At 38.0% G+C, this 12,842-nt stretch overlaps 1 protein-coding gene across 1 annotated transcript in view; it reads right to left on the bottom strand.

The window, feature by feature from the left end:
* Positions 1-926: 926 nt before the first annotated feature.
* The window catches only part of SNX6 (sorting nexin 6), a 28,637-nt gene continuing 16,721 nt past the window's right edge, over positions 927-12,842 (bottom strand). Inside the window, exons 10-14 of the mRNA XM_081312698.1 lie at positions 6,399-6,438; positions 5,404-5,490; positions 4,657-4,816; positions 3,158-3,243; positions 927-1,571 (exon numbers count right to left, since the gene is read on the bottom strand). Coding sequence (XP_081168824.1) covers positions 1,518-1,571; positions 3,158-3,243; positions 4,657-4,816; positions 5,404-5,490; positions 6,399-6,438 — 427 coding nt within the window. The 3' untranslated portion in view covers positions 927-1,517. The remainder of the gene's footprint in view (positions 1,572-3,157; positions 3,244-4,656; positions 4,817-5,403; positions 5,491-6,398; positions 6,439-12,842) is intronic.

The raw sequence follows: 12,842 nt of genomic DNA, 5'->3' as shown, positions 1-12,842 counted from the left end.
TAGATCATAGAAATTAATTGTTAAGGACTGTCTTATAAATGTTACCCAGACAACATTCTGTTTTACAAATTACTGAATGATTTATGTTATGTTAAAAAATTCGAATAAAATATTGATAGGGAAAAAAAAGAAACATTTGACTTTTCATTACATCTGGGTAGGAGAGTTTTTTGAGCTGTTTTCAGGGAGGGTGAACAATTTGAACATTGTGGGTTACAACCTTGCCTGACTGAAAACTTTTGGATGCCTGAGACAAAGGCTTGTTATAAAATATTGCTTTTGGGACTGGACCTGTATTCTGGAACCTACTGGATTATAAAGGCTACATATAAAGACCAGAAAACTTTGTTCTACTCTTACTGAGACTAATGCTGGGAAAGGTTGAGGGCAAGAGAAGAATGGGACGAAAGAGAATGAGGTGGCTGGATGGAGTCACTGAAGCAGTAGGTGTGAGCTTAAATGGACTCCAGAAGATGGTAAAAGACAGGAAGGCCTGGAGGAACGTTGTCCATGGGGCCGCAATGGGTCGGACACGACTTCGCAACTAACAACAACAATCACTTAGGGAGTCACTTGTCTGAAATGGTATAGGTTCTCCTGCTTGAGTAGGGGGTTGGACTAGGTCTATTCTATTCTATTGTATTCTGTTCTATTTTCTATTCTATTCTATTTTCTATTCTATAAGCTATCTGTGTGGGACACTTTAATTTGGATTCCTGCTCTGAGTAGGGGACTGGGTTAAGGTCCCAAATTGCCTTTTCCAAATCTGCACTCTATACATGCACTAAATATGTGTCTCAATGTATATATAGTAGTAGGGAATCAAGTATTTATTTAAAAACAAATATGAGCAGAAAGTGAAGACAATTATCAGATCACCAGGCTTACCAATTACAATAATACAATGACTTAAGATTTTAGAAAAATTCAATGACTGCGCTGTTTATTTTACAGTAATTGGGATTAGTCTACAAGTTAAGGCAAATATACTAATGCATTTGCTTTTTTCTGAGGTTGCATTATAAAGATTACATAAAGTTTGCTCCAAAATTTCTAGGAAATGTTATTTGAAAAAGTTAAGATGCTTGATAACAATATGTGAAATAATCAATACAATGCTTTACAGTTACATTATCCAAACACCTAGTGACAATATTTAATCGTTTTGAAACCATTTGTTTTGAATCAACTTCAGACATTACAAAGGTAGTAAAATAAGAATGGCAGCACTATTTAACAGTAGCTTTAAACAAAAACATAATTCTAAAAGAAAGAGAACATTTGGTTTCTTGGACAATAAAAGTGTACAGTGATTAAATTAATGAATATTTGTATGTAGTAAATATATTGTTGCTTCATATAATCGAATTATTCTGATACATTTATGATTTTTTTTGGAAAAAAGGAACATGTTTGTGTATCCTTTACCAACAAATCCACCAAGTTGTAAATATTAACACAAAAGTAGTAAATTCCAGTGGAAGGCAGCCCTTATTAACAGAGTGACAGATTCTGGTTTATGTATCACCATTAAGCACTGCCAGACAGCTCTGCAACAGCTGTAAATTGCCCTGTAGTAATGAAAAAAATACAGCAGTTACTGTTAATTTATGATTTCCTCCTATTTCAAACTAATAATATTATTAAAGATGCTAATCATTATAGGTGAACTGGCAAAGACAGTATTTTATATAATCCAGTTTCACTACAAATTGTCCTGGGATTTAGTAGCTTTTGGATTTTCATAAACTGCTCTTACAGTTACCCATTACTAACACTAGGATGTTCAGCTAAAGCGCAAGTAGAAGCAATTTGATATTCATTTTCTATATTGCAAACTGGCATTAAAAGCAATGAAAATTTATACTAAAACATAAATTCAAAACTTATAACTCAATTTATCAATTACAATGTAAAGATTAATTGTCATGTTATTTTAGGAATTGTGATAATTAAAGCCCACACAGCAGAATACTCAGGCTGGGGAAGTCTGAGTATAGTTATTTTTATTACTTATTAGCCTCATATGCTAGTTCAATCAAAGCTGACCCTCTATTTTCAAATATTGTTTTAAGAAAAGAAATATTAAAAACTTGAAATTTACAAGCTTAAATAAATTAAAAATATAAAACAGATGGCAAAAGGTCTGGATAAGAATTTAAGAAAGTTTTAAATGGATTAAGGGACCAAACAAATTTGTAATATCAGGACTTTTGCTAAGGTTTTTGAAAAATTTAACATTTCCATGGGAATGCACCCTGTTTAGTCTACCAGAAAAGTACCAGATCATTGGTGGAAAGTTGAAAACAAAAGAGTTATGAAACCTGAAATTTCATGAATATTACAGGGAATTAAAGTTTCAGGCAGGAAAAAGAAAAGTAAAATCTGTGAAATGAGAAATAAAGATATGGCATTTGAGATATTTTAAAATATTTTTTAAGAACTGGAAAACAAATTTATAATCAATCTGACAGCAATTATCTACCTGAACATGTTTAAGAAGATTGTAAAGATGAAATGAAATATGTGGCAGACAAAAATATGGAAGAATATATGGATAGACAGGATACTTAATGGAGAAATATTGGGAAAAGAAATTGAGGGTTATAAGACATGACACAAAAATAAAGATCACAAAAACATAAAAAAGGAACTGGGCAAGGACTTATTTTTGGATTTACAAAAGGGATTTCTGGAAAAAAAATTATAATGAACTAATAACCTGCTCTAAATGAAATAGAGACATAACTTTATCTCTTACTACTTTTCACTAAAACTTCTATCCAAAGTACCTCGCTGCTGCTATGAAAGCAACAGCCCAAGGTATTTCTAGCTAGTGAATTGAAAAATGGAAAAAGCATACAAACTTGAAACTTATTATGTATGCAGATGTAACTGATGCCAGAGCTTCCATTAATTTCAATGACACTTGCTGCTTCAATTATCTTAAAATTGATTCAGAAATAAATATTCTGTATTAGAAGTAACCCTGAAATATTAATTCAAATTGAAATTGTTCATCCTTTGTCTTAAAAAAGGCTGCAATCTATGTATCACTCATATTTAATTGCCATCTCAATTTTTAAATTAGGACATATTGTGTATTGTTTGGGCTTCTAAAGTGCACGGAATTTACAAGAAACAAGAAAACAATAACCTTAGCATGTTTCAGTTCCAATTCTGCCAGTTCTACTAGATTCTTCCGGAATGCAGCAACTCTTCTAGTTTTAAAATCTATAAGTTCTATGGTAAATGAAAAGATTGACATTTCAGTTATAAAATGTAACATTTAAGAGAATTCTGCTTAGATCCAGAACACAAACTTCAATCCAGCAGCTATTTTATAAGCCTGATATATCAAGTCCAACAATATTAGATCTAATAGCATTAAATCTAGCCAAGTGATTTATATAATCATCAACAGTCATCACTGTTTTGTGTAACAGATAAAATTTTTCTAACAGTTTTAGAATCCATAATCTTCATATTTAGATACTCTAGGATAAAAACTTACTTTTTTATTAACTTGTTTAGATTTTCTAGCTACAATTGCCTACCAGTCTTTTATCCTACTGAGGATTTCAGATATTAACAGGGTGAGTTATTGGCAAATAATGGGGTTGAACATTCAGTGAAGCTAAATTGATTTCCTTACCATTCTAAGAGCCTTAATTTTGTTAAACCTATCAATCAGCATTACAATTTATGACTTACAAGGACAATTTAACAACTGTAGTCTATATAAAAGCATTTTCTTATAGGAATAAATAGGAACTAATGAACAATATTTTTTTCAGGAATTAAGTCCCTATTTTTTTTAAAAAAACAACAATCTCCATATCTTATAGCATCTTAAAGTTTAACGAAGTATAAGCTTTGTGGATTTCAGTCCATTTCATGATATGCTGTTAGTACCTACAGAAGTACTGGATGGCAGGGGAGCTGGGAGTAAAGAGAAATGTCAAGAATACTAGAAGTAAATCAAGTGCAATAACACAAAGACGTATTTCATTATCATTCCTTACCACTGTCTGTATGGTCTGCATTTTGTTTCCTCTGAATCTTTAGAAATTTACCCCTCAAAATGTAAATACACAGTCTTCGACTTAAAATTGGTCATTTAGTGACCATTCAAAGTCATGGCAGACCCACCCAAAAAAACTATTTAGAACTGAAGTTCCAATGCCCCTAGTGCAGTCACATGACTGCACTTTCATCCTTGGCAACCAGTCCACATTTACAGGCATTTGCAGTATTCCGTACTACATTTATGTTTTTGCCAGAAATTGATATTTAACCTTCAGTTCACTTAACCAATGGGTTCACTTAACAACCACTGTTATTTGCTATATGACCAACTGCCACATTCGCTTAATAATAACCACAAAAAAAGGTTATAAAATTGGCTCAGTCCCATGATGGCCCACTTTACAACCATCCTGATTTAGAACAGTAACTGTCAGGCTCAATTATGACCATATGTCAACGACTACCTGTATATTCTTCTATTTCAGAAGAGTGAAAAATCTGATGGAGTGTACTGTAGTCCAGAATAATTACACCCTAGTTAACTAATTAGCCTTACGGTGCCATAGGACTTAATTCTGGAAATTAATGCATTGTAAAATTTGACAACTTCCAAGACTATTTCAGTACCTTGTTTTGCTGATTCAGATATTTTTTCAAATTTATGACAGCAAAGCTGCTGAGTATTTTCAGCTTGCAGTACATCTTTGTTTTTTGCTCTTGCTTTGTCCAGTGCCTTGTTAGCATTTTCATAATCCACTAATGACCTTGATCTCCTATACAGAAGGTCCTGTAATAAATAAAAAAGGAATAAAATCCAGTTGTGTGTATTAACTTTGGAAAGAATACTTTAAAGGATGATCCAGTGTTATTCCAAATAGTATTTTTATTCTATTATTAAGATACGCAATTTTACACAACTAAATAGCTTTTATCTATCATGAAAATGAAAGCTCATTTAAGAGGAACTATCAGAAAACAAGTAACTGAAAGAATCAATCATCCTGTCCTTTTTAAAAATAAGTAACTATAGCACAAAAATGATTCTGTTTCCATTATGCTTGTTTCATTTCCCCATCCTCACACCCTCCAAACTGAAGGGACCATCTGAGTTTTTAACAAATATGGCTTAGTACAAACCAGTGAATGGAAGCATCTAAACACTATTTTAGCAATACATTTGACTGATTCCAGCAAAGAAAGTGCTATATTTTATATAAAGGAAAGTTATATTGTGTGCATATTCATTTTAGATCATTAGCTAAAACATATAAAATATTAGTTCCATTGAATTCTACTTTCAGAATATTTTCAGGCTGTTATTATATTACAACATCAAATGTACAAGACACTTTTCTAACCAGAAATTCAGTTCACCTTTGCAGCTTGTGATTCTCTTAGGTAATATTTTAGAAGATCTGAGAGTTTAAGATCCTCATCGGCAGATACGCGGGCCTCTATTTTCTAAAAAAGAAAAGCACATCAGAAATAATATTTTAGGTAGTACAAACCACATCCATTTATAGTGTCCCAATTACATCCTACTTCAGTGATGGTGAACCTTTTAGAGACTGAGTGCCCAAACTGCAACCCAAAACCCACTTATATATCATCGGGTGCTGGGTGGGCGTGGCCCATTGGGTGGGCATGGCTGCGGTGGTAACAGCAGACTGGGTGGGACTAAGAAGTCCAATCAATCAATTCCAACTTTGCAAGATCTTTTTTTCCCCGCAAGAAGTTGAAATTGATTGATTGAACATATTCTTTTTTTGCACACGGAGGCGGAGGTCTAAAGCAAAAAGGTTTAGCATGCCATAGGTTCACCACCACGGTCCTACTTTATTATTAAAAGCAGATATTTACAAAAATCTATTGTCTACATCTTAAAATGCCTAGTCACTGCAATTCAATCAATATATAGTAGCGCTAAAAAAGGTTCAGAGGTGGCAAATAATATGAGCAAGGAGCTTCCCTATCAGGAAGATTGTTACTTTTTGGGTTTTTTTAATCTAGAAGAGTCTAAATAGTTGAATAAAAAGAGACATGATTGTATAACATTATGCACGGTGAGGATAAAGTGGACAGGCTATTTCCCAAAATACTGAGAGTGGTGATCCCATGGATGTTCTTCTAATCAAACTGAAAGTAGGTAGTACTTTGTAGAAAACTGAGGTTTTTATTTCTGATGTTACAGTCTGTGTTGGTTAATTAACTAATGTTTTTAGGGGCTTGGACAAGAGGTATTTTGGAAGCATAAGTAACATTGAATAATAGTAAAATGTCACAGGACCTCAAACCAGAGAAAAATACCAAAATCTGAAGAACCCATGAATTAACCAAATTGAAATCTTGCAATCTTTCATAATACATACCCTTGTTTTATCAAACAATTCAGATACTTTCAGGAAAAATCTGTAAATGAAAGATAAATATAGTAAATAGTTTTCTGGTCATCATTTTGTTTTATTATGGTGGATATCATTCCATGTCAATAATTGCCTGGTGAACAACATTATCAACTATATACAGAGACTACACTGAATCATGTTAGCTTTCAATAGTTATCAAAGTAACTTCCTTAATTTATTTATTTAGATTTATATACCGCCCTTTCCCGAAGGACTCAGGGCGGTTTACAGGGCATTTAAAAGAAAATCAATACAAATGTTAAAACAAATTAAAAAAGATTAAATAAAACCCTGAGAAAAATAAAAAAAAACCAGTTAAAATTAAAATTAAAAAATTCTCAGCCTGGGCCAGAGAGCTCGAAGAGCCAGGTCTTCAGGTCCCGGCAGAATGAACGGAGGTCGGGGGCAGTCCTAAGCTCCGTAGGCAGCTGGTTCCACAGGGCAGGCGCACCCACTGAGAAGGCCCTACCCCTGGGTGTTACCCGCCAGCAATCTTTAACCGGCGGCACCCTGAGAAGACCCTCCCTGTGGGAGCGCACTGGACGAAGGGAGCTTTATGCTGGCAGCAGGTGTTCCCTCAAATATCCCGGACCCTCGCCATTTAGGGCTTTATAGGTCATCACCAGCACCTTGAATCTCACCCGAAGGGCAACCGGAAGCCAATGCAGCTCGCAGAGTAGAGGTGTTACATGGGAGTATCGGGAGACCCCCATCACGACTCGCGCGGCTGCATTCTGCACCAGCTGAAGCCTCCGGGTGGTCCTCAGGGGCAGCCCCATGTAGAGAGCGTTGCAGTAGTCTAAACGGGAGGTCACGAGCGCATGAGTGACTGTGCGTAGGGCATCTCGGTCTAGGTAGGGTCGCAACTGGCGCACCAGGCGAACCTGGGCAAAAGCCCCCCTGGTCACGGCTCCTATATGGTCTTCAAAAGTGAGCCGCGAATCCAGGAGGACGCCCAAGTTGCGAGCCCTATCAATGGGGGGTAACACCTCACCCCCCATCGTTAGAGATGGAATAGTCTGGTTGACCCGAGATGCCGGTATGCACAGCCACTCAGTCTTGGCAGGATTGAGACGAAGCCTGTTTCTCCCCATCCAGACCCGGACCGCTTCCAGGCAACGGGACATCACGGCGAGGGCATCGCTGGGTTGGTTTTGTTGTGACTCAGGGCCAGCCTGTGGGTCCGACAGCCGGCTCCGATGTATCGGAGGACTCAGATGTGGGGGAGGAGGGAAACGAACCGGCTGATGATGATTTGGAGGCTTTGCAGAGTCCTCAGCCGGGGACCTCTTCTCAGCTGCGTGAGCCCGAGAGTGCGGAGGAAGATGACCCACAGCTGGCCCTGTTCAAGGACGCCCGACGCAGGAGGCAGTCGAGCAGGAACAAACAAAGAAAGGCTGTGAGACTCCTCGGGAGGAGGCACAGGGAGACCACGCCCTGAGCTCTCTATAAAAGGAGTGTTTGGGGAGGGGCTGGTTGCTGAAAGCAACTTTTCCGCTTGAGAAGACAAGCTCTAGTGTTTTTGTTAACTGCGTAATTAAATCTTGGCAGAAGCCTTTTAGCCTTGGACGCTCTCCAGTCTCTTCTTTTGAATAGGGGTTTGTTAGAAGAGGGCTGGTTCAGAACAGGTTTGGGGTGGAGAAAAAAAGTTGGGTATCATCAGCGTGCTGATGATACCCCAACCCAAAAACATGAATGATCTTGCCCAGCGGCTTCATATAGATGTTGAACAGGAGGGGCGAGAGAACCGACCCCTGAGAAACTCCACAAACAAGAGGCCTCGGGGCGGACCTCTGCCCTCCCGTCAACACCGACTGCGAGCGGCCCAGGAGATAGGAGAACCACCGCAAAACAGTGCCTCCCACTCCCAACCCCCTGAGACGCCGCAGTAGGATACCATGGTCGATGTTATCAAAAGCCGCTGAGAGATCTAATAGGACTAGGACAGAGGAACAACCCCTGTCCCGAGCCCGCCAGAGATCATTCACCAGCGCGACCAATGCCGTCTCCATGCTGTGCCCAGGCCTGAAACCCGATTGGTACGGGTCCAGATAATCAGTTTCATCCAGGAACAGAGGAAGCTGATGGGCCACCACACTCTCAACAACCTTCACCAGAAAGCGGAGGTTGGAGACCGGACGATAGTTATTTAAAACAGCTGGGTCCAGGGCATGCTTCTTGAGGAGGGGTCTCACCACTGCCTCCTTCAGGGAGGCGGGGAAGACACCCTCCTTCAAGGAAGCAGTTATTACTGCCTGGAACCAGCCTCGTGTCTCCTCCCGAGCCGCATAAACCAGCCAGGAGGGGCACTGTTTACAACAGTTATCCCTTTCCTAAACCTTCAAGATGGCAGATACCGTTATTTATCTGCCTCCAATTTTTCTTTAATATATCTCTAAATAATAGGCAGACACCACCATGAGCCAATGTCTTCCAGTGTGCTTTATAATTTGAAGACTCTGGTCTCTCTAAGCCTGCTGGAACATCCAGATCATCTTTGACAAAACTTTAAATGGGCAACAATGTGCCATCTAGAGAGCAGTGGTTTTCATCCAACCATGCACACAACTCATGTTTAGTGTATTCTTTAGAATGGAATCAGGAAAACTGACATTAAACAATGTAAGCACAGCCTGCTCTTTCAATATCTTCAGATGACTTATGGTTGTTGCCTCATGAGCATTAACTATCGTTTTCTGGAGCTCCTCAAAAGCTTTTAATTGGGGGCAGGATTCATTTCTGTAAACCTTTCTGAAGAACAGACTCTAAGATGATAACTGTGTAAATCATACAAGGCTATGTAAGATTTTTAAATAATTAGTTTTTTTTAAAATGGAACTTTACAACTCACTGGACCACCTGGCTAAGTTTACTGTATTAAGATTATTGCACACATGCTTTTTCCTTCCTCAAGCTGTTCAACACAGACATGAGACGGCACATTATTATCTGTTTAGTCAGGATTACAAGCAGTTCTAAAAGTTCGCAACTGCAATTTTAGCTTGGAAAAGAAAGCAATAAATTGGATGAACAGATTTTTTAAAAAAAGAAAAGCTTAAATGTTGGAATCTTTATATTCTTTTATAGCATTCAGGAATGAAGTTTGATATTTAAGCAACCCCTACTCTAACTGGTGTTTTGAGGAGCCCTGAAGTCCTATCTCTTCGTCCAGGCCTGTGGTGTGCATTTTATTTTACCTAACAAACCGTCTGTGTTTGCTTTGTTATTTTGTTTTAAAGTGCTTAACAATTTGTAAACCATTCAGAGTCACTAGGAATTGAGCTGCATATAAAATTAATAAATTACTTGTAGTAGTAGTGGTGGTGACTGAAGACAGCAGAACTGAAAACTGAGAAAGCAAACTTTCTAGTCTAAGGAAATAAAAATGAAGATCAAATTGGCAGATGGGAGAAGAAAGCAGTGCTGTGATGCAATCAGCTTCAAGCAGGAAGCAAAGATTTATTAACACATGAAGGACTGAGAAATAATTCTGATCACAGAACACTGGGATTTCTCAATTCTCAAATATCCTATAAACCATAAACAGCAAAACAACTAGAACAGAGAAAGACTACAATACAGAATCTGTTGCTAAATCAGATTGTGTGGAGTAGAATCCACAGAAACCTAACCTGAAGAAAACCAACTAAGAGCTTATTATCCAGAGACATCTTTCAAGCATTTTCAGTGGCAACAAAGGGTATTTAATCTAAATTGATTAACAGTCCCTATTATTTCAAAAATAATTTACAAAAGGAAATAATAGTATACTACTCTTGGGACTTCTGGTTTGCTGCTGCAACTGCCGTGGATATTCAGAAGGTGAGCTCCGTCTTCCATGTCCAATTTCACACCGCTGGGGGGGACCTTGGAAAGGGTTAAAAGTCACCCTATAAGGGCGACCAGCAAGGAGGGAATCCCCACTTGATCGTGAGAGGGCGGTAACCCTTCCTCTCAATCTGGTGCAGGCTTCCAAACCGGTGGACGAAAGACCAGCCATAGAAATATGGCCCGTCACTAGGCTGCAGACAGCCGAAGTCAAATTTACCACCAGGCACCTAAAAAGCCCCGCGGATGAGACTGGGTAAGATCTACGTCTCTTCAATCCTAACTATTTTTTCTACCTTTATAAGCTGCCCAAAGTATTTTCCCCCCTGTGAGAGAGGAAAGGGAGATTCTATCCCATCCTCTAAAAACATATGTGACTGACTATCCAGGGGAGTTTAAAACGTCGCAAAAATAACCGGATTCTAACTGGATCTTTATCTTCCTAAAATCTGTGGATTAAGACTTATTTTTATTGAAGATTTGGGTTTGTACATACAAAAAAGAAGTAAAATTTGAAAAAGGATTATAAAAACTTTGGACTTAAAAAAAACCCCTAGATGGCATGGGCAACATCTTGTGGCTAAACCTGATATTACAACCTGTTAATTGTCTAAAAGAGACTTGGCTTGAAGCCCAGACTATAGGTAAGACTTTTGCAACCTTGACAGATATCAGCTGTGAGAAGCCCAGCTGTGTTCTATACTCAGTGACAAAATTACTTTCATTCTCTGATTGTAAAGCTTTTAACTTAACACTTTACTAAGAGAACATGGATGAAGATCAGGAACAGATTTTCTTTATGTTGAAAGCAATTTATGAAACTATTCTTATAGCTAATGAAATAAGCTACAGAAAAGAACAAGATGTCAACCTAGATATACGAACCCAAACTTTAATTACAACTAAAGAATCAACTACACAGAATATAATAGAAGTGGAACAATTAAATACTATGATAGAAGATTCAAATGATCGACAAACACAGTTAATGGAAAACCCAAAAAAGAGACTGACAACATGGAAAAGAGAAAAGACTTTCTATATACCGTATTTTCTGGCGTATAAGACGACTGGGCGTATAAGACGACCCCCCACATTTCCTGTTAAATTATAGGGTTTGGGCTATACTCGCCGTATAAGACTACCCCTCTTCCAACGCACACCAAATAAAAATTAAAAAACATGAGATTTGATTTTAATATGGTAATTTTAATTCAAATGCTTATGACATGCAGGTACTTAGTAGGAAAACTGTCACTTATAAACATAAGGCTGTTTGTCATCAAACATGTAAACATAAAACAGTGCAAGTGGATTAAACTTTTCCTAATTCACTCTAAAGCTTTCCCTGCGCAGACCAAATGGGAGATCCGCTCCAGGTTTTCCAGCCAGCCCGCCCAGTTCCTGAGTCAAATGTGTCCTTAGAGCTAAGCAGCTGCTCTGGCTGCTGTATTCCCCACCTGCCTTTCAAGTTGGGATAGACTGCAGCTGCTCTTCAACTTTAGAAGGAAAGACGCCCAGACCCCAGCCTGTAAAAAATCACAGACTGCAGCTTCTTCTCCAATTGGTCCCGCTTTCCCTGCACAGACCAAATGGGAGATCTGCTCCAGGTTTTCCAGCCAGCCCTGTCCCTAAAGTTTCAGCACCCGGCGTATAAGATGACCCCTGACTTTTGAGAAGATTTTCATGGGTTAAAAAGTCGTCTTATACGCCAGAAAATACGGTAAACCAGAAGAAACTTGAGGATCAAGAAGAAGAACAGACTGAAGGGAAGATAAAACATTTCAGGACAATTATGTCGAGAGGGAAAAATAGAGAGACTATTTCCTAGTCCTTCCAAAAAAATGGTGACTGGATGGCCTTTTCTACTTTTTTTAAAATCCCATTTATATCCCGCCCTTCTCCGAAGACTCAGGGCGGCTTACAATTTAAAGCACAAATCAATGTGCTTAGCAATAGCCTTCATTCTATGTATATGCCTGCTTATTAGGGCTTTCGGCCCCATCTCAAGCGGCATTATTACAAAGTCAGCTTATTGCCCCCAACAACCTGGGTCCTCATTTTACCTACCTCGGAAGGATGGAAGGCTGAGTCAACCTTGAGCCTGGTGGGATGCGAACCTGCACTAATTGCAGGCAGCTGGTGTTACTTAAGGAGGCATTAGGCTCAAACAATATATATAATAATACAGGGAGATCTATTCAATGACTTAAAAGCACAGACATGGAAGGCAAGTTGGCAAAGAAAGAAAGCTAGAATAAGGCTGAAGAAAATTGGGGTTTTGACTTATCAGTGAGAATTAAAATAGAACATACTCAAATAGGCAAGTACTTTGAATACTAGATTTTGTTATGAGCTGAGAAAAAGAAAACTTTGGTCATTTAAAACTTGGAAGTATAAATATTAAAAGTTAAATTTGAATATTGATTTGCTTATAAAGGTTGAATGTAAAAGTAATTAAGATATATATGTTTTTACTTAGCTGTTATACTAAAAACTACTAGCTGAAATATAAGATAGTAGACATCAAGAGAAAAAGAGGAAGTATTTAATGTTGAAAAGAGAAATTTTGGTTATTAA

The sequence above is a fragment of the Vipera berus genome (genome assembly GCF_964194415.1).
Source record: "Vipera berus genome assembly, chromosome: 1".
Lineage (NCBI taxonomy): Eukaryota > Metazoa > Chordata > Lepidosauria > Squamata > Viperidae > Vipera > Vipera berus.
This window is presented reverse-complemented; position numbering and strand designations above follow the sequence as displayed.